Source organism: Amblyraja radiata, chromosome 12, assembly GCF_010909765.2.
Source record: "Amblyraja radiata isolate CabotCenter1 chromosome 12, sAmbRad1.1.pri, whole genome shotgun sequence".
NCBI classification, from domain to species: Eukaryota; Metazoa; Chordata; class Chondrichthyes; order Rajiformes; family Rajidae; genus Amblyraja; species Amblyraja radiata.
The window spans coordinates 59,585,580-59,607,979 of NC_045967.1; the positions used below are offsets into that span (position 1 = coordinate 59,585,580).

The 22,400-nt window shown below is 45.9% G+C and overlaps 1 protein-coding gene across 3 annotated transcripts; it reads right to left on the reverse strand.

The window, feature by feature from the left end:
• Nucleotides 1-1,689: 1,689 nt before the first annotated feature.
• LOC116979261 (interferon-inducible GTPase 5-like) lies at nt 1,690-21,277 on the reverse strand. Of its 3 annotated transcripts, XM_033030870.1 has the most exons (4): nt 21,243-21,277; nt 20,045-20,150; nt 18,598-18,733; nt 1,690-3,344 (listed from the first exon to the last, which is right to left on the reverse strand). In XM_033030870.1, exons 3-4 carry the CDS (start codon nt 18,615-18,617, stop codon nt 2,144-2,146), a joined length of 1,221 nt encoding a protein of 406 aa, XP_032886761.1. In that variant the 5' UTR covers nt 18,618-18,733; nt 20,045-20,150; nt 21,243-21,277; the 3' UTR covers nt 1,690-2,143. The 3 variants fall into 3 exon arrangements, with proteins under 3 accessions (XP_032886761.1, XP_032886762.1, XP_032886763.1); XM_033030871.1 differs by lacking the exon at nt 20,045-20,150; XM_033030872.1 differs by lacking the exons at nt 20,045-20,150; nt 21,243-21,277 and adding an exon at nt 20,421-20,629.
• Nucleotides 21,278-22,400: the final 1,123 nt, after the last annotated feature.

Genomic DNA, 22,400 nt, shown 5'->3' on the forward strand with positions numbered 1-22,400 from the left:
TAAATTATAAAAGCGAACCTGCCTCCACCACTTCCACTGGAAGCTCATTCCACACAGCTACTTCTCTCTGAGTAAAGAAGTTCCTCCTCATGTTACCCCTAAACTTCTGTCCCTTAATTCTCAAATCGTGTCCTCGTGTTTGAATCTTCCCTACGCTTAATGGAAAATTCCTCGGAAGTTCATATCTAGTTTTGTTTAATTTAGTGCCACATGTACCGAGGTACAGTGGAATGTTTTTGTTGCGTGCTAACCAGTCAGCGGAAAGACAATATATGATTACAATCGAGCCATTCACGGTGTACAGATACATGATGAGGGATAAGGGTCCATTTCCTGTAGATGGATAGACACCGCCATCCAACACAAAGGAATCTTCCACTTCATTCCCACAATGGCCTTACTCGGCAAACAACCGGTTTTCGGTTTGGGTTGTTGTCAGTGATCTTTTGGGGGGAATTTGTCAAATCCAAGATAAATTTGTTGACTGGAATGGTCAGAGCACTTTCTCTCGCCTTACAAACTGATTGATCTGCTATTTCTAACACCAGGCTTTTCATTTCAGTTATTTTTCCCAACCACTGTGTGTAGTTAATTATTTAATCCACACAGTAAGATGAAGAATCAATAAAATCAATAAATCATCCCCAATATACAATGTCATTCATACGTTTTCTCTCAAAACGTTTCTGTGGAAGGAGCCATCTTGGTGAACGGCTGCTAGCCAGCAGCCGTCCGTCTTAAATTCGTTTTTTTTTTAGTTTTTAGTGAGTCCCGTTTTTTTGTTTGTAGGGGATATGGTCTTTTAATGTGGGGGGGTAGGTGTTACTTTATTTATAGGTCCCTACCTGGTCGGTGTGGCAGCCTTTTTTCCGGGCTGCCCGTCGACCCGTCCTCGTGGCCTACCAGCGGGCTTGGAGCGCCGTTTCTTGGCGGGAACCACCCAGCACCTCGGCCTGGGTGGCGGCACAGCATTGGAGCACTGGAGCGGAGCGGGCGATGCCTTGCCTGGGTCGCCGCGCTGGAGCTCTGGTGAGCTGGACCGCCGTGAGCAACATCTCCGGGCTGCGGGTTTGCGGAGCGGAGAGGCGGCGTGCGGAGAGACGGCAAGGCGGCAGTGCGGAGAGCGGGCGCCGACTTTTTCACCTGGAGCCTGGGAGCTCCAAACCGGCGCGGCCTTGTCGGCTTCGGCAGCCGCGGGCTCCAACCAAGAAGCGGCCGTTCCAAGTGGCCCAGCCGCCGAAAGGACTCTCCCGACGCCGGGGCAAGACCACCCGGTGAGAACGGCCAGGGACATCGGGCCTCCATACAGGCAATTGCGGTGGCCTCAATAGGCCTGACTTTGGGGTGATCATGGGGTGGGGACTGGACATTGTGCCTTCCTCCACAGTGCTATCCACTGTGGGGGGATGATTTTTTTGTCTAATTGTAGTCCTGTAGGTCTGTGTCCAAGATGGCTGCCGTGAAGAGAGAGTGGACGCTGGCGCGCTTTGGCTGCCGCTGCTCTCTTTTCACACTGTGTTTTTGATTTTCTGTTTTTGGATTGAATTCTGTTTTTAATTTGTGTCACTGTGATGTCTTTAATTACTTGTTTTATTCCGATTATATGTTTTTATTCCGATTACTATGTAAGGTGTCCTTGAGATGTATGAAAGGCGCCCATTAAATAAAATTTATTATTATTATTACCACACATATTTCATGTCAACAAATAAACGTTTTTTTGTGCCTTCATAGTACCTGACTGTCATAAAATAACATGGTCCAAACTGAGGCTATATCTGGCCAGATTGAGGAATGCCTGGACATGGAATAAACAGGCTTGATGCAGACACTTGCAGCAAGTGTTCTCAATCAATTGTCAAGGGTGACCTTTGGTTGTTAATGTGGGGAGATTTGTTAGGGAAAGTTGCCGTATTGTGAGGTACAGACATGATTCCAGACATGATTTCATTTTAATGTCTCATTGGACAGTGGATGTACCCTCAAGTACTGTGCCACATTTCAAATAATGCAATTTCTAAATCCTCCTATAATGTGGCTGTGAAATAGGTAAAGGGAAAATTATCGAGGAGAATTACGGCAGGATTTGATTATTGACTACAACATGACATGAGCTCTCTGGATCGATGTAAATGCAAAGTAGTTAATTAATTTCAAACGCTGCCCTCACCACCCTCTCCGCATTCTCCGTCAGATCCTTCAGCGCATCTCGCAGTATCTTGAAGGTCATGAGGAATGATGAACCTGCTCCAAAAATGGAACCAATGACTGGAACAACGTCGAGAGCTAGTTCCAGGGCTGACACGGTAACAACAGTAGTTCCCCAACCTATCCTCACAATGATATCTGGAGTTATTTCTCCCAGCAGATGAGGTTTTACTGCAGACTTTAGCTCTTCCACAGGTTTACCTGTTCTGTTGGCCAGTCGGTGAAGAGAAGCATCATCAAGACCCAGACATTTCTGGAAATGTATTATTGCTCCAATCAATATCCCAATGTCACAAGCGAGAGAGAGCCCAGGGATTGGGATCGCTCCCACTCCTCCAGAGAGAGTGGCCAACATCCAGATGTCCTTCTTCAGTATTTCATTTTTCTTTCGAACAATCTCTACACTTTCTATAAGAAGGGCCAGAATAAAGGCCCTTTTCTTTACATTCGTTAAATCACCTTCAAGTGCTTCCTTTAACCAATTGAAATCATACTGATCCGGCTCAAAACTGGAAATCAGGAATACGGTGGGATTTGGGATCCCGGCTTTTCCCAACCCACTGACACAGTCACTCCGGATCTTTTCCATTTCTGCAACTTCATCAAATTCTTTCCGTTCTCTCCGCATACAATAAAGGTCAACGTCAATCTTAGAGCGGACAAAATAGCACCTCTTCCCCAGCCGCTTAATCTCCTTGGCAAGTTTTGCATCATTCTCTGTGAATCGACCAGCTGACACTATGATGAAGAAATCGTATTTTTTAAATTGCATTTTCCTCAGGTAGGAACCCGCGGTGAATCGTGCAGATCCGATCCCCGGCAGGTCCCAGTAGTGGACATTGGGCAGAGTGGGATGTGAGTATCCGGTTGGCTTCTTTGTAGTTTCCGTGGTCCCAACCGCAGCCGCTCCCTCATCTTCGCTACAAAGCCCTCTCATGGCGTTGATGAAGGTGGATTTTCCTGCACCCGTGTCTCCCGTCACGGCGATGTTCAACTCGGTGTTGTTCAGTTCTTTGATTTTATTCTGTATCAAAGGTTGAACCTTTTCCACACCACCCGTTTTGAACTCGGACTTCAGTTTGCTGATCTCTTCCTGTGTGAAGAATGTGGGGGTCTCAGACTGAGCCGCCTGTTGGCTGAAATGAAACATGTTTGGTGATAGTTTCCAGTTGAAACAGCACCTACTTAGCATCGTGGTAATAGAGTCTTACAGTACACAGGCCCTTCAACCCAACTCTCCTTGTCAACATAGATGACCCATCTAAGCCATTCCCTTTTGACCACATTTAGCCCATGTTCATGTAAACCTTTAATATCCATGTATCTGTACCAGTCATTGTTTAATGCTGTTATGATACCATCCTCAACTACCTCCACTGACACTTTGTCCCATATACCCACGACAATGGGAGTGAAAAGGCCGCTCCTCACATTCCTGATAAATCACGCTCCTCGCACCTTAAAACCGTTGGATCTTGATTCCTTCATCCTGGACAAATGATTCTCTGCAGTTGCCCTATCTTTTCTTCTCATGACTTTGTACACCTCTATAAGATCACCCCTCATCCTTCTGTGCTCCAAAGGACATGAATTATCCTGCCCAACCATTCCCAGTAGCTCAGGCCCTCAGGTCCTGGCCACATCCTCCTGCACTATTTCCAGCTTAACTACATGGAACCTATATCAGGATGACCAAAACTGAAGACTCCAGTGCAGCCTCACTAACCTCTTGTACATCTGTAACCTCACATCCCGAATGCTGCACACAATTCCCTGATTGATGAAGGCCAAAGTACATAAACCTTCTCGCCCACCTCATCTGTGAAAAATATACATCTTCTAGGTGAGCTGGACACATCCTCAGTGATGAGACCTGGGATCATCGGGTGTTACTGGTCTCACAACATCAGACCCCCTCGCCCAGGCGACCCAGCCGGGGTTGATCAGGCCCCGATTTGCGTCCCAGCAGCAACCGCCCACGGATCAGCCATCTTAGTAACCACTCTGCATGGGTTGGGAGATTCTAGAGCGTGGACGGACTGGGCTCTGTGGGGGTGAGTCCTGGCCGGGCTTCTCCTGCATCTCACCAGGTTCAAGGCCTGTGTGTGCGCTGCACCTCTTTCTCCTTCTCCGAGCATTTCATTCTCGCCTGATGGATTTTTAGGCCACGGTGGTTCATTAGGCCTTTCCATAGCTTTATTGGGTGACTTTCTCATGAAAGACACAGACTGCGTTGCTAACCCAGCCTGTCCCGGGTGCCGTCTCTCCAAGCCGACAACTGTCTCTCCAGTAGTCACCAAACTATTCTTGGTTGTCACCCAGTCTATTCCTAGGTGCAACTGGCTGTGCCAGACGTCAGTGTTCTTCATGCACTTGTTTGACTTCTCATAATGCAATCCCGATTCTACATTTTATTTCGGAGTCACGTGAGTGACTACATGAAGACCCCGCCAGCACGCATGCGCGTCATATCGTCTCTCGTATTGCGCAAACGACAGGCTGGTGGAGCGCTGCTCCAAAAGCTCAAACCTGAAGGTAAGTTTTTAACTTCTCCAGGTCTCATTTTTATTGCAGGCAGCTTTCAGAGCTCCTGCTGGAGGTCCGGGGTCGGAACCCTTCTACAGGGACCGCCGGGGGGGGGGAGCCCGACCACAGACATCGCGGGGAAGCCCTTCTTTAGGGACCGCGAGGGAAACCCCGTTTGGAACGCCACGCCAGCTCGGGGGAAGCCCAAACACAAGGGAAGCTAATAGAGGGGAAATCCCAGCTCCCGACATCATAAGGATCCCTGCTACAAGGGCCACAGGGGAACGCCAAACCACGGGGAGAGCTTGGCTGCGGGGACCACGGAACCTGGGAAGACCGTGGTCCCCGACTTCAGAGATCAGGGGAAGACCGCGGGTAACCCGACTTCATAGACAACGGGAAAACCGCAGGTAACCCGACTTCGGTGACCACAGGAAGACTGTGGGTAACCTGACTTCGGGAACTACGGGAAAACCATGGGTAACCCAGCTTCAGGGACCGTGGGAAGAACACGGGTAGAACCGTGCTTGGGGGAAACCTCAGCTACGGGGACCGTGTAAAAGACCGCGGGTAGAACCGTGCTTGGGGGACACCTCAGCTCCGGGGACCGTGTGGAAGACACGTCTATGACCGCAGAAGAGCGGGTAGCCGGCGGCGAATTCAGACTCCGGCTGCCCGAGGAGGGTAAGAGCTAAAACAGGAGTCTGAAAGGCCCAGACAGAAGTCAGGCCAGGAGGGTCCCCTCCAACATGGGTACGTCCTCGGACGTTATACCCATCCTGATATGGCCATGGAGGACCATATCAGCGCAGGTCTCCTCGAGAGCCTGTGGCAGCACCATTTTCAGGGCTGCCTACAAAACTCCCTTCTGTGAAGGTGAGTGCGAGGGGTCAGTTGGCAACTGACTCTGAACTCGGAAGCATGTCCGAGGAACAGGTGTCGGCTGGGAGATACCATGCACCCGGAAAGACATGGGTCCACAAACACCAGCAGCCCTACGCTCCAATCAAGGATGGAATTCGAACCCACATCGGGGGCCTTTTGGGCTTACCATAAAACCACCGATAACCATGACGGAAGGTGGGTTTGGTTCTTTCCGAAACGTGGGGTTGTGGACCATTTACAAGAAGGTAATAGTTACACTTTGTCAGTATGGATGAGATTAGTTTATACTGCACAGTACTCAAGCGAGACAGTCTCGGAATATGGCTGGAGTTGCCTCTTTAGGCAGGCTCGCTATTATGGCAGATGTGGCCTGTTTATTATCAACAAGCCCAACTCGCATGTGCAGTATAGACATTGAAACTTCGTGACTATTAATGTCCATGGGGTCAGTTTTCATTCACAGGGCACCGGAAATATCTGAAATTTAACTGGATGGGGCAATGATACAGTTAAAAATATTACAAAATAGGCTAACTTCAGCTCCCAGGTTATTTACTAAATTAGTGCTTCGGCTGCTCAGAGCTAAAAAATATTGTTAAGAACTATCTGGATGAGATTTGAGCGCTGTATTTTGCTAATTTAGCTGTATCAGCCACAAAAACTATTTGAGAAATTGGGTTCTCATCTGTCCAGATAAATTTAAGTTGATACCAACTGAAATTATTGATTATTGGGATTTACCTTTAACTCTATTAATTGTCTGGGACTCCGCCCTGAGGTAAAGGATTTGAATTAATTGAAGCCTGTAACAAACCTTATCAAACAGCCTTCTATTCATTAATTGACTATTTATATTGGCTTACAGCTGTGCTATTTGGGCCTTTGCACAATCAGAACTATACAGCATGCAAAAGAAGTAAGCACTCAAGTACCATGTGGTCATTGTTACCAGCTCTATGCTATTCCCAGCTGAAACTACCTTGATCAACATGGTGGACGAACAGTATTCAGCATCTTTCCACTAAATCAGTAAATCTTCAGTTAAATTACAAACTGATGCTATAGTTTAGGATGGGAAATTGCTCATACCATCTCTAGTTACAGAGGTGAATGGGAGAGTTACCAATTCTTCAGTTATATGGTATCAACTACCTAGAGACACTGGGTGCATTCTGTGCATTAAGGTTATGCTAATATGCCTAATCTGCATGCTCTAGTCCAAGTTGATACACTTCGGTGGTGGTAAATATTAATCACATGGGTGCAAACAAATCAAAATATCCAGTGATAGTTTACCTAAACCACATTAATGTAAACAATATGGGTGTTGGATCACAAAGTATTAAAATATATTGTGAACATTAAAGACCAAGATGCTTGCATTCAGGCTCAATCACCAGTTGCAGAAAAAAAAAAGGAAAAAAAAGTGGCATATCAGTAGTGATGGTTACATTCTCGCTACACTAGGGAGGAATGTTCTTTTATGTCTTCCTCCATTTCTGCCTCATCAAACGGGTTTGCAATATTCAGTAAGTTCCCGCCTCAGGCATTTTCATAGTGCCTGCCGGGCTTAGCCAGCCATGGTTCCCATGATGTGGGGAATGATAGAACCTTATATGGTTATTTCTAGACACAAAAGTGGTGGTTTAGCCGTGACGCGGGAAACCATCCTCAGCATGATACAATCAATTCATCCTCAGCATGATAGAATCAATTCATTAACTTACAGAGACTGAGAAGACCGTTCCTGCGGCTTGGATTGTTAAACCAACCATGAACGTGCTCGCTGCAGATCGCAGGGATAGCACCAAAAAATAACAGTATTTCCTCATAAGGAGATGGGGAGGCATTTGTTTTATGCTTATATTACATAATTCGGCATGGATGACTGACGTCTTGTACTTCAGGCTCATATGAGGGCTTGACAATCATTATGTTTAAAGTGCCATCAACTATGCCTAAAGTGATTTTCAACATAATGGCTGGGAGGAGAAGAATCCATTCTGTCGGGTCTCACCCTCTGAGTTCGAGAATATGAAGGAAATCAGCAACTCGAAAACTCCCAGGCCTAGGGACGCAGAGATATGGAGTGTTAACGTTGTGCTACGTCACTTCGCTGAAGGGCTCCAGCTACATCCCTGTCCTTGGGCTAACTCACTTATAAGTGGTTATGCTCATAGCCCTGCATGCAGCGCAACGGGTCCAGTCATTGCATTAACGTTGACTGGATAGGGTGATTATATCTGCAGGCTGAATAACACTTATGTTTATGACTTAGTCAAGCAGTATAGACCAGGGGCACCAGGTCTCAAACTAGATGTTCACATATCCCATGAACCTTCGATTGTGTATGGTCACACATCTACACCAGAATGTTAAGGTCACTAAGAGCCTAGAGACTCTGAACTAGCAATATTGTTAGTTACATCTACCCTCAAAAGAAGGTATCACTTTAGAAACATAGAAATAGGTGCAGGAGTAGGCCATTCGGCCCTTCGAGCCTGCACCGCCATTCAATATGATCATGGCTGATCATCCAACTCAGTATCCCATGTATCCCATCCCTGCCTTCTCTCCATACCCCCTGATCCCTTTAGCCACAAGGGCCACATCTAACTCCCTCTTAAATATAGCCAATGAACTGGCCTCAACTACCTTCTGTGGCAGAGAATTCCACAGATTCACCACTCTCTGTGTAAAAAATGATTTTCTCATCTCGGTCCTAAAAGACTCTTCCCTCTTATCCTTAAACTGTGACCCCTAGTTCGGGACTTCCCCAACATCGGGAATAATCTTCCTGCATCTAGCCTGTCCAACCCCTTAAGAATTTTGTAAGTTTTATAAGATCCCCCCTCAATCTTCTGAATTCCAACGTGTACAAGCCGAGTCTATCCAGTCTTTCTTCATATGAAAGTCCTGCCATCCCAGGAATCAGTCTGGTGAACCTTCTCTGTACTCCCTCTATGGCAAGAATGTCTTTCCTCAGATTAGGAGACCAAAACTGTACGCAATACTCCAGGTGTGGTCTCACCAAGACCCTGTACAACTGCAGTAGAACATCGCTGCTCTTATACTCAAATCCTTTTGCTATGAATGCTAACATACCATTTACTTTCTTCACTGCCTGCTGCACCTGCATGCCTACTTTAATGACTGGTGTACCATGACACCCAGGTCTCGTTCCATCTCCCCTTTTCCTAATCGGCCACCATTCAGATAATAGTCTACTTTCCTGTTTTTGCCACCAAAGTGGATAACCTCACATTTAGCCACATTATACTGCTATCTGCCATGCATTTGCCCACTCACCCAGCCTATCCAAGTCACCTTGCAGTCTCCTAGCATCCTCCTCACAGCTAACACTGCCCCCTAGCTTAGTGTCATCCGCAAACTTGGAGATATTGCCTTCAATTCCCTCTTCCAGATCATTAATATATATTGTAAATAGCTGGGGTCCCAGCACTGAGCCTTGCGGTACCCCACTAGTCACTGCCTGCCATTCTGAAAAGGACCCGTTTACTCCTACTCTTTGCTTCCTGTCTGCCAGCCAGTTCTCTATCCACATCAATACTGAACCCCCAATACCATGTGCTTTAAGTTTGCATACTAATTTCTTAAGTGGGACCTTGTCGAAAGCCTTCTGAAAGTCCAGATATAACACATCCACTGGTTCTCCCTTATCCACTCTACTAGTTACATCCTCGAAAAATTCTATAAGATTCGTCAGACATGATTTACCTTTCATAAATCCATGCTGACTTTGTCCAATGAATTTACCACTTTCCAAATGTGCTGCTATCCCATCTTTAATAACTGACTCTAGAATTTTTCCCACCACCGATGTTAGACTAACTGGTCTGTAATTCCCCGTTTTCTCTCTCCCTCCGTTTTTAAAAAGTGGGGTTACATTAGCTACCCTCCAGTCCTCAGGAACTACTCCAGAATCTAAAGAGTTTTGAAAAATTATCATTAATGCATCCACTATTTCCGCGGCTACTTCCTTAAGTACTCTGGGATGCAACTTATCTGGCCCTGGGGATTTATCGGCCATTAATCCATTCAATTTACCTAACACCACTTCCCGGCTAACCTGGATTTCATTCAGTTCCTCCATCTCATTTAACCCCCGGTCCCTTGCTATTTCCGGCAGATTATTTATATCTTCCTTAGTGAAGACATAACCAAAGTAGATATTCAATTGGTCTGCCATGTCCTTGTTCCCCGTGATCAATTTGCCTGTTTCTTTTTTTTTTTTTTTAATTATTTTTTTTTTAAAGCTTTAAGAAAAAGATAGAAGTAAGGAAAGTAAAGAAGGTGCGCAAGAGTTGTGAAGTGCAGGAGAGTGTTGTGAAAAGAAAGCCCCTTAGAAAATAAGTTAGAGAAGGAAGTAAAGTAAGAAAGTAGACCCTAGAAAAGAAAGAAAAAGAAAGTAAGGACAATCGCTCTATTATAACATTAACTCCGCAGAAAGACTACCAACCAGTCTGTTTTTGTTGTTTTAATCTCCCAATGCCAGGTCCTGATACCATTTATTTATTTATTTATTTTTTAAATTACTATTGCACCTCATGCTTGTAATAGGTCCATAAACGTAGACCACGTCTTTTGGAATTGGTTTGCTTTATCTGCTAAGAGGAATCTCATCTCTTCCAGATGTAATGTTTCAAACATATTTGATATCCACATTTTTATTGTTGGTGTGGGCGCATTTTTCCAGAATTTAAGTATGAGCTTTTTTCCCATTATTAGCCCGTAATTGAGTAAATTCTTCTGATACACGTTTAATAGTAAGATTAAACGAGAACTTACCAGTTTGAAGTTTGATCTTTATTTTATGAGGAGGAACGTTGAGGGAATACGTGAAGAACCCCGCCTACGGCGCATGCGTGTCATTCTTCAAAGCAGCGGTGTGAGGTCACAGATAGAAAATAATGACCTAAGATAGTAAGATTATTAAAGAGATACCAGTTTAAGATATGACCATATAAGGGTGGGAGCGGAGGGCACGTATTCCCTCAACGTTCCTCCTCATAAAATAAAGATCAAACTTCAAACTGGTAAGTTCTCGTTTAATCTTACTATTTTACCTTCGGAGTCACGTGAGTGACTTCGTGAAGACTTCAAAGCTCTGTGACCTCATGCCGTGGAACGAGTCCAATCTTCACAACTGCCTTGGTAGTTGGGGAGAAATTGTTACTGGTATTTAAAAAAAAATACAATGATACCAACATTTTTAAGCAAAAATTGTAAATAATATTTATGAAATCAATTTATAAACCTTATAAGCTTCAGGTGTAAATTAAATAGAACTCAAAATTTTGCCCGAAAACGTTTCTTCTTTTCTAACTGGTTTGTTGTAATATGTGCGAAACGTTTTCCTCTGATGACCATCCTGCAGTTCTGAGGATATTGTCCATCGGTACCTCCAGGCGATTAGCTGCTGATGTAGATGCAGCCCTGGTGGAGTGAGATTTGAATACATTAGTGTCCACCTCCTGCCTGAACTAAGCAATATCTCAGCCACCGTGAAATGGTCTGAGTCGAGACTTTATGGTATGGCTTCTTATGGCTAATTAAAAGAGCCTTTTCATTGCCTCTGATAGCCTTCGTTCTGTCCATATATAACATGATGAGTTTTACTACACAGAGACGTTCATCCTGTGGATAGGCTATGAACTCTATCACCTGACCCGCTGATCCTGGTCTATTTTGCTTAATAAGGCCCTGGATCACGAAAATCAGCCTTCCTGTCGCCTCCGTCAAGTTATCCAATCTTAACTTCTGTAATGACTGGACCCTTTGCGCTGTGACCAGCGCCATAAGCATAACCATTTTCATAGTTAGATAGTTTAGCGGTAATGCCGTAGCCGGTGACCAATTCCGTAACATTTTTAGGACTACGCTCACATCCCAGATTTGGCTATATCTAGCCCTTGGTGGGTTAGTGTTAAAGATGCCTCGTAGCAGTTTTATTACTAGAGGATGTGAGCCGACACCCTGTCTTTCTGTGCCTTCCCATAAATAACTGGACAAGGCACTCCTAGCACTATTGACCGTGCTGTAACTGAGTCCTTCAAGTGCAGGCTTGTGAGGAATTCTAGGACAGCTGGAATATCCACCTTTCTGTGGTCTAGATTGTTGTCCAGGCAGTATTAGGTCCATTTCTTGACATGACATAAATATTGTTTTTGAGTGGAAAGTCTCTGTGCTGCTGTGATCATGTCCACAGTTCTATCAGATAAACCCATATGCCGAAATGGTTCCTTCAGAGTCTACAAACCAATAAATTTAGATAATTATGGCAAGGATGGCTGTCCCCAGTCACCGGATGCACCAGCAACTGAGGACTATGTTTTAAAGTAATATATGGTGTAAGCACCAAATCCTGCAGCACCCGAGAACCATGGTTGGGTAGGCCAATCAGGTACTATGAGAATCCCAGATGCCGAGTCTAGCTGAATTTTCCGTAGTACCCGATTGATGAGGCAGAAAGGAGGAAATGCATAAATGAACCATTTCCCCCAGTGCAAAGAGAATGCATCTGTAGCTTCTGCCTCAGGATCTGGTTTCCCATGATATATACCTAGGTAACTGATGATTTAACCTGGATGCAAAAAGATCCATATCCGGCCTTCCGTACTTGCTGGGATATCAGCAAATATCTTTCTGTCTAACATCCATTCCGTATTTTCATTAAATTTTCGTGACCTGGCGTCCGCCACTGAATTAAGTATCCCTGGTAGATACGTAGCCGATAACCAAATATTCCTTTGGATACACCATTCCAAATATGGTTTGCCAATTCATCACAGGATATTGATATATTTCCACCCATATGATTTATATATGCCACCCCCGTGGTATTGTCTATCTGCAATCTAACATGCTGGTTAATCATTCCCGAGCAATAAGATTTTAAACCATAAAAGCACTCAACATTTCTAAGTAATTTATACCCTTGTGGTAAGTAGGTTAGTTTCCTGTATATTCCATCTCCCTCCAGAGCTCGAGATGGTATCCGTTGCTCTAATTTTTTCTCTCTGTAAATTTGGTAATGCAATCGTCCAAATTGAATGGCAGGAAACGTGGCTATAATTTTCCCAATATCCTGGCTACCCGTCTAATGGATGGTTTAACGGTATTAATAAGCTCTGTGCAATCCTCTTGGAACTCAGTGGCTTTCCCTATAGGTAAAGTCACTAACAGATCAGTGTGTTAATAGTGAACCCCAAGTAATCAATATTAGTTGCAGGTGTTAATCTTGACTTAATTGGATGGATAATGAATCCCAGCTGTTCCATCAATTTTCTTGTGGCAACCACTGCTCTACTAGCCAATTCAGTAAGTTTCCCCACAAGCAAGATATCATCCAAATATGCCATCACTCTATAGTTTTGTTGTCTAAGAAATGCCAAAGCTGGTTTAAGAATTTTTGTGAATATCTAGGGGCTGACGTTAGCCCGTTTGGTAGCGCCTTGTATTGCCAAAGCTGACCCATCCAATTAAATTTCAAAAAACCGTCTGTGTTCTTCTCTGATGGGTACCGTATAGTAAGCATCTTGCAGATCAATACTTGCCATAAAGTAGCCTGCCGACACTAGCTCTGTAGCAGTACTAAAAGTATCCATTTTAAAATGAGCATATTGTACAAAGCTTATTAAGTGTTGATAAATCAATAATTATCCGCAACCCCCATCTTTCTTATGTCTAATGAATATATTTGAGACAAATTCCTGTTGTTCATGTTTGGTTTTTGTCCCCTTACTCCTTTCGTGAACAACCTTTGTATTTCAATTTTTGCTTTAGCTCTGTCTAATTTGGTAAGCATATAAGTTCTGTCCGGTGTATGTTGTACGGAGGTTCTTGTATGTGTATAAACTCTATAAGATATCCCTTAATACTGCTAAGGATATACCTATCCACAGTTAACTTACACCATGCTTCCAAATGAAATTGCAACCTCCCTCCAAGTTCTGTGCTCCTTATTAATTTTTGAGGCACAGACCCACCTACCTCCATGGTTATCGGTGGTGTTACTTTCTTGTCTTAACCGAGGTTGCGGAGGGCCTTGAGGTTGAAAGTGGGGTAAATGTTGAAGTGGAGGCTTCCGCATTTTCCATTGTGGGCGTCCCGGGCCAACCCCTAAAAAAGGACGCTGTTGCTGGTTTCCCTCTGGCCTCTCTCCAATTTTTCGTACTATACATACTAGTACTTGCTTTTTTAGTCGTCCCATAAGGATGATACCGTTTTCCGACATATCCTTTGGTCGCTTTTATTAGGCCCAACGTTTTGGCCTCTTCCTCCAAATCTTTGACCTGTTTTGATAGGTCACCCCCAACAACAAATTTTGAGGTTTTATGGCTTTCTGTTTGCACAGGATTGCAATTTTGGGTCTAACGTTGGCTGAATAGCCCCTTTCCTGATGTTGTTCAGTTCAAATTGAACATTGCAAAACAGTGCTAAAGCGTCTTTCATGTCATTGGACATATCCACATTTTCCAGCCTACGGGCCAAGCTGTTATACCCCCCGAGAGTCCTTTACTAGCATTCTGTATTTTTATATCCAGACTCCGAATATCCTGCCCCACGTGTCTCCAAATGCTTCGGTTCACCTTGGGTACATTCAGAGCCGCACAATTTCGCGGAGGTAAATGTCTTGCCCATACCTCAGCTAAGGTATCAGTTTTGAGGTGATGGGTCGTCATATAATCAATGCTGGCCGCCATCCTGGCCTCTAGGTCTTTTCCAGTTTCTTCTTGCTGGAAATATGTGTGCACCATGTCCAGCAACTGTGTTCCCTCATCCTCCATATGGGAACGTGGCTCTGACTCTTGTTCAGAGTCCGAGTCAGGCAGCCCTTGAACACCCTCTTCAGATGAGGATGATATGTCCAGCAGCCTTTTCTGGCCATGCTCTGAGGGACTTACACCTGTATGTGTGCGGCTTTTATCCATTTTCTGGAGCCTGACACTATGAGATGTTCCTCCCACAACCGCTCCAGCCGACTTTCGTGCTCTCCCGCACTAGTCGCTCGCGGGTGTTTCTTTTTAGCCCACCGCTCCTGCCGACTTTCGTGCCTCGGGCACTAGTCGCACGCGGTTTAAATCGCAACTCGTCGCCATGCCTACCGGCTCTGGTGCTCCCGGCCGCTGCAAACCGCCGTTTTTCGCCGTCCCGTACTCCTCCAAACAGATAGATGACGGCCCCACATGCTGCAGCCACTCGTACTGTTTTCCGAGCTCTGCAGATGCGATCGCTGCCGGCTGCTCTATGCCCTGCAGCTGGTCATCATCACTGCTATACAAGTAAGTATTACCGCGATTTTTCCGGGCTCACTTTCCCAGCGGTTCGTTTTGCGTTTCGCCTTCCGGCCGGTCCTAGAATTAGTTTTTCCCCGGCGCGGGGTTTGAATCTGGCACAGCTGGCTCAACGCAAACTGCCTGTGCCGTCGGCTGCTGCTGCGGGTCCCCGGCACCTTTACCGCCAGACATCCTGCAGCTTCTTCACAGCCTTTCTGCGTCCTCTATCCATTCCTAAAAACGGTGAAAATGCAGAATCACTTACCTGCCGTCGACCGGCTTGTTACTCTCCCGTTCAGGGGACGTTCTCCTCCCCAGGTCCGACACGTTCAATGCGTGTATGCGATATGACACGCATGCGCCGTAGGCGGGGTTCTTCACGAAGTCACTCACGTGACCTCCGAAGTAAAATTCAGGGATACCTTCCGATATCCCAAAAATGATCCATTCTGGTTTTGGTACCAGTTTTATTTTAATTAATTTTGAAAAAATATCAAATATTCCCATGCCAGAAATTTTGGATTTTTGTACAAAAAACAAAGAGTGCGCTATGGTAGCTTCTTGACACAGACATTTATCACAGATTGGTGAAACATTAGGAAAGATTTTATTTAATTTAGTTTTTGAATAGTATAGTCTATGTAATGTTTTGAATTGGATAAGCGTATGTCGTACATGATCGAGCATTTATGCACCTGTAGTAAATGTTTATCCCACTCTCTTTTGAAATTTTTATAGCTAATTCTTGTTCCCAGTCTCTTCTAATTCCATCTGTTGTGGGTATTTCTATGTTTAAAATGATATTATATAAGTACGATATTAAGTTAGCTGATTCCGCCTAATTGCTTCATCCAGTAAGTCGGAAGGCATATTATGATAGTCTTTTGTGTATTTTTTCAAATAATCACAAATTTGAAGATATTTAAAATATTGGTTATTTTTCAAATTATATTTCAGTTGTAGTTGTTGAAATGATAGTAATTTTCCCACTTCATACAGATCTTCGAGCGTTTTGATTCCCATTCTTTCCCAATGTATAAATGATTTGTCTATGATTGATGGTTTAAACGATGGGTTATTGGCTATTGGTATTGAGAGAGATAGGTTTCTTAATTTTAGATTCTGTTTTATTTGTTTCCATGTTCTAATTGTGCTATGTATAATTGGGTTAATATAGACTGCAAGGGACCTACATTTGTTTTAACTAATCTTTTCCTTTTCACATTTCTATAAAAACTTTTGCAGTCCGTTTTTATGTTCCCTGACAGTTTTCTTTCATAATCTAGTTTCCCTTTCCTAATTAAGCCTTTTGTCCTCCTCTGCTGGACTCTGAATTTCTCCCAGTCCTCTGGTAGGCTGCTTGTTCTGGCTAATTTGTACGCTTCATCGTTAGTTTTGATACTATCCCTGATTTCCCTTGTTATCCACGGATGCACTACCTTCCCTGATTTATTCTTTTGCCAAACTGGGATGAACACTTGTAGTTCATCCATGCAGTCTTTAAATGCCTTCCATTGCATATCCACCGTCAACCCTTTAAGAATTAATTGCCAGTCTATCTTGGCCAATTCACGTCTCATACCCTCAAAGTTACCTTTCTTTAAGTTCAGAACCATTGTTTCTGAATTAACAATGTCACTCTCCATCCTAATGAAGAATTCAACCATATTATGGTCACACTTGCCCAAGGGGGCACGCACAACAAGACTGCTAACTAACCCTTCCTCACTCAACAGATGGCACAATGGGCTAAGTATTCGGCTGGCAACCGGAAGGTAGCTGGTTCGAATCCCGCTTGGAGTGCATACTGTCGTTGTGTCCTTGGGCAAGACACTTCACCCACCTTTGCCTGTGTGTGTCCTTGGGCAAGGCACTTCACCCACCTTTGCCTGTGTGTGTGAATGTAATTATGTGAAGCACTTTGGGGTCAATGCAAGTTGACTAAAAATGTGCTATATAAATAAAGAAATTTAATTTAATTTAATTACTCAATACCCAGTCTAGAATAGCCTGCTCTCTCGTTGGTTCCTCTACATGTTGGTTTGGAAAACTATCCTGCATACATTCCAAGAAATCCTCTTCCTCAGCACCCCTGCCAATTTGATTCACCCAATCTATATGTAGATTAAAGTTACCCATTATAACCTTTGTTGCACGCATTTCTAATTTCCTGTTTGATGCCATCCCCAACTTCACTACTACTGTTAGGTGGCCTCTACACAACACCCACTAGCTTTTTCTGCCCCTTAGTGTTTCGCAGCTCTACCCATACCGATTCCACATCCTCCAAGCTAATGTCCTTCCTTTCCATTGCGTTAATCTCCTCTCTACCCCACCTCCTTTACCTTTCTGTCTATCCCTCCTGAATATTGAATATCCCTGGATGTTTAGCTCCCAGCCTTGGTCACCCTGGAGCCATGTCTCCGTGATTAGATTAGATTAGATTAGATAGCCTTTATTGTCATTCAGACCGAAGTCTGAACGAAATTGAAGCAGTCATACATACAATACAATACAATAAAAAACAACAATAAACACATATTAACATCCACCACAGTGAGTCCACCCAACATCTCCTCACTGTGATGGAGGCAAAGTCTTAAGTCTCCAGTCTCTTCCCTCCTCTTCTCCCTCTGCACTGAGGCGATACCCCCCAGGCGATGTTACAACTGTCCCGCGGCTCAAACACCGCGGCCCGGGGTGGTCGAAGCTGCCGCCCACCAGTCCTGCTGACGCAGCCGCTGGCCCGCGGCCGAACCCCGGACTCAGGCCACTGCCGCCAGAACACCGTCCCAGCCACCGGAGCACCGTTCCAGCCCCGAGCCGGATCGCCCTCACGTGAGTGCCGTTACCGTCTCAGCCTCGCGCCAGGCCGCCCCGACTGGGCGCCGCTCCTCCCTCGGGCTGGGCCGCCCCGACCGGGCACCGCTCCTCCTTCGGGCTGGGCCGCCCCGACCGGGCACCGCTCCTCCCTCGGGCTGGGCCGCCCCGACCGGGCGCCGCTCCTCCCTCGGGCTGGGCCGCCCCGACCGGGTGCCGCTCCTCCCTCGGGCTGAGCCGCCCCGACCGGGCGCCGCTCCTCCCTCGGGCTGGGAACGCCGTACCTCCCCGAGCTCGGCCTCTCCGGCGGGAGCACCGTTCCTTCCTCGGGCCGGCCGTCCTCACGGGAGCGTCACAGCCCCTCACGGAAGCCCTGTTCCAGCCCCGAGCCGGGCCGTCCTCACGGGAGCGAGCTCAGTGCGAGTCCTGGCGGGCTCTGCCTCCTGAGCCTCGAGGTCGCCAGCTTTGCCATTAGGCCTCAGCGCAGACGGAGGCAGAGAAGGGGAATACGACAAAAAAAGTCGCATTCCCCCGCAGGGAGAGACAGAAAGCCCCGTTTCAACCCCCCCCCCCCCAAACAGAAACTAAAAACCAAAACTAGACTAACCAAAATGAAAATAAATACCCAAAAAACACAAAACAAACAGGACTGCCGGAGAGCTGCTGCAGCCAGAGCCGCACCGCCACTAGGGATCCCAACTATATCATAATCATTAATAGCTATCTGCACATTCAACTCATCCACCTTATTATGAACACTCCTTGCATTGAGACACAAAGCCTTCAGGCTTGTTTTTACAACGCGGGTAACAGGGAGACAGGGTAACAGGGTGACAGGGTGCGGCGTGTCCGGACCTACCTGGAACTGCTTCCTCCCATTTCTGATCTCTGTGTCTCACTGCCGGCCTGTGTGATGAGTCAGTGATCCCGGCGCTGTGCTGAGGTGAGGTCGGTGATCAGAGCTCCTCTTTGTCCGTGGATGTGTGAGTCTGCTCCTTCAACAGGAAAGTAGTGAGAGAGTGAGTGATGGTTTGTTCTATACCAGAAATCCCTGAGGCTATAGGGAGGTTACACGGCAGTCGGGTCACGACCCATGACACGTACTGTTGCTACGCTACGCCAAGTGGAGTACACGCGATGAACTGCAGGTAGGCACTTACCATTGTTTCCAGCGTTAGCGGGCCCGTTAAAACCCGCCAAAATTGTCAATTTTTGCGCTGTAAATAATTATGGAAATCGGGATAAGCGTGAGAGACATTTAGTTTACTTCAGAATTCCAAAAGTGAGGAGAAATGACGGTAGATAGAAACAAGAGCTGAAGGGACAACAACAGCCAGCGTGCTTGGCCAACATTAGCTGTTTGCTCACTGCATTTCTTCAACTAAGGCATTATTTGTGTTTTTTCTTGATTCCTTTGGCATCTAAAAATTTCTGGTGATAAATCTGGCTGTAAAATTTTAAAATCGCCCATGGTTCTCGTGGGTTTTTACATACAAAATGAAAACGCCTCTGAAGCAAAATTTACAACCAGATTTATCACCTGATACTTTTTAGTACCAAAGGAATCAAGAAAAACCACAAATAATGCCTTACTGTTGATGAAATGCAGTGAGCAAACGCAATAATTCCCAATATTTTCAATTCTGATATCTGCACGGCCAATGTTTACCAAGCACTTTAGCTGTTGTAGTCCCTTCAGCTCTCGCTTCTCTTTACCTTCATTTTGCTTCACTTTTGAAATTCTGAAGTTGGGTACATGTCTCTCACACTTACCCCGACTTCCACAATTTTTTACAGCGCAAAGATTTAACCTTTTGGCGGTTTTTAACAGGTTGGAAAGTACGCGTTTCTTGCATAAATAACATATACCGGAAGTTACGGATGTCCTCCAGATGGATTGAGCGGCTCCGTGAGTCAAGCCCTCCCGCCCAGTGCGACCCCCCTATTGGGAAACTAGAAATCAACTAGAAAATACACAGAGGTGGGTGTCTTCGCGTGGCACAGTAGCGCAGTGGTAGAGTTGCTGCCTTACAGCGCCAGAGACCTGGGTTCGATCCGGAATATGGTGCTGTCTGTACGGAGTTTGTACGTTCTCCCTGGGACCGCATGGGTTTTCTCCAGGTGCTCTAGTTTCCTCCCACACTCCAAATACGTGCAGGTGTGTAGGTTAATTGGCTTCGGTAAAATTGTATATTGTCCCTTGTGTGTAGGATAGTGCTAGTGTACGGGGTGATCGCTAGTCAGCACGGACTCAGTGGGCCGAACGTCCTGTTTCCGCGCTGTATCTCTAAAGTGTAAAATCTCACCTTGCCTTTTCAGCCCAAGTTATGTTGGAGCGTGTCGGGAGAGTTGTGCTTCCTCCGTAGTATTCCAGGGAAGAAGGGCTCGTGGTGCCGGAAAGGGAAAGGTGACCTGGTAGTGAGCAGAATGGGAGAGATTGAAGGTGTCTGTAGGCCATCGCTCACCAGTAGTCTGTGGATCAGTCAGCACTTTAATGTCAATGGAAGGGAGGTTAACTATCGACGTCTTTGAAAGTTCCCCATAGTTTTATGTTTTAACTATTATTTAAAATACCATCCCTACAGTTACAATGTCAATGAAGACACAGAGTGCTGGAGTAACCCAGTGATTCAAATCCCCGCTCTCGCCCAATGCCTTCCCGCCGTTGTGGTCCCCACTGACCTTGCAGTGGTGTCGGGGGCCAGCGGGCACTGCGTGCGACCACCTGTCTGTAGGGTCCCGGAGACAAGTGTCAGAGAGGGGCAGACAATCCACTCAGTCTCCTCGCCGCCCACAGGAGGCCGCGGGGCTGGAGTTTGTGCCGCTCTGGTTGTAGCGGATGTTAAAGAGTCCAGTGACAACAGCGGCCGCCTTCTCTCATTGATTGCCCGGAACAACCAGACGGACGAGTAACGTGACAACAAACACCAGCGGACACTTTCCAATCCCCTCTCTTGGTTTCTGATCCATTTACAAAGAGTTCACTGCGTTGATTGCACCATCCTCCCTGCCCGCTTCTCTAAAGACACTCCCCTTTGGAAAACATCCAAATGCCAAAGGTTGTTTTCCTGTAAGTTTCGATTTCACCTCAACTCGAAACACGACCGATCACGGATGAGATAAACTCGCGCGGTGGCGAAAAACAGGCAGAATTGACACAGATTGAAGTGCAGCCCCATTGCCGGAGTTTACTCGGTATTTCACACAAGTGGGACACAGAGGGCGGGGTGGGGGTGTAATTGTGATTTGGGGAAACTGTATTATATTATGTGTCGCCTCCGAGAATGTCGGATGAAGTTTTATGCCGGTGCAGAGTGAAATGCGGCTTTGTTCCGTCTAGAATTAGCAGACCCGACCCGAAACATCGCCCATTCCTTCTCTCCAGACATGCTGCCTGTCCCGCTGCGTTACTCCAGCTTTTTGTGTCTATCTTCCGTCCAAGATTACACCGCGCAGTCGAGCTGATAACTCGGCTCAGTTTGTGGTTTCATTCGCTGTTCCTACCTGCACTGGTTCTTGGAAGGAGGACACTCCGTCAGGGAAAGAATGCGGAAATGACACAAGAGGCAGCTGAGTGCGTGTCCCGGTCCTCTCTCTCTCTCTCCTCTGACACACCTCTCTCTCTCTCTCCCTCTCTCTCACACACACTCTCTCTCTCTCTCTCTCTCTCTCTCTCTCTCTCTCTCTCTCTCTCTCTCTCTCACTCTCCCCCCACTCACAAACTCTCGGTACCTCTCATGTGATTGGACAGATTTACGTAAATTATCCAATAACTAAACAGGTTGCTCAGTGTTGGTTCAGTTGTTGCCGGGTGAATAGAAACATAGAAAATAGGTGCAGGAGTAGGCCATTCGGCCCTTCGAGCCTGCACCGCCATTCAATATGATCATGGCTGATCATCCAACTCGGTATCCTGTAACTGCCTTCTCTCCATACCCCCTGATCCCTTTAGCCACAAGGGCCACATCTAACTCCCTCTTAAATATAGCCAATGAACTGGCCTCAACTACCTTCTGTGGCAGAGAATTCCACAGATTCACCACTCTCTGTGTGAAAAATGTTTTCCTCATCTCGGTCCTAAAAGATTTCCCCCTTATCCTTAAACTGTGACCCCTTGTTCTGGACTTCCCCAACATCGGGAACAACCTTCCTGCATCTAGCCTGTACAACCCCTTAAGAATGTTGTAAGTTTCTATAAGATCCCCCCTCAATCTTCTAAATTCTAGCGAGTACAAGCCAAGTCGATCCAGTCTTTCTTCATATGAAAGTGCTGACATCCAGGAATCAGTCTGGTGAACCTTCTCTGTACTCCCTCTATTTATTAAATATCCCTGGATTCCTTTAGCCCTAAGAGCTAAATCTAACTCTCTCTTGAAAATATCCAGTGAATTGACCTCTACGGCCTTCTGTGGCAGAGAATTCCGCAGATTCACAACTCTCTGGGTGAAGAGGTTTTTTCTCATCTCAGTCCTAAATGGCTGACGACTCACTCTTTAACTGTGACCCCTGGTTCTGGACTCCCCCAACATCGGGAACATTACCCCTGCATCTCGCCTCTCGAATCCTTAAAGAATTTTGTATGTTTCTGTAAGATCTCCTCTCATCCTAAATTCCAGTACATACAAGCCCAGTCGACCCATTCTTTCATTATATGACTGTCCT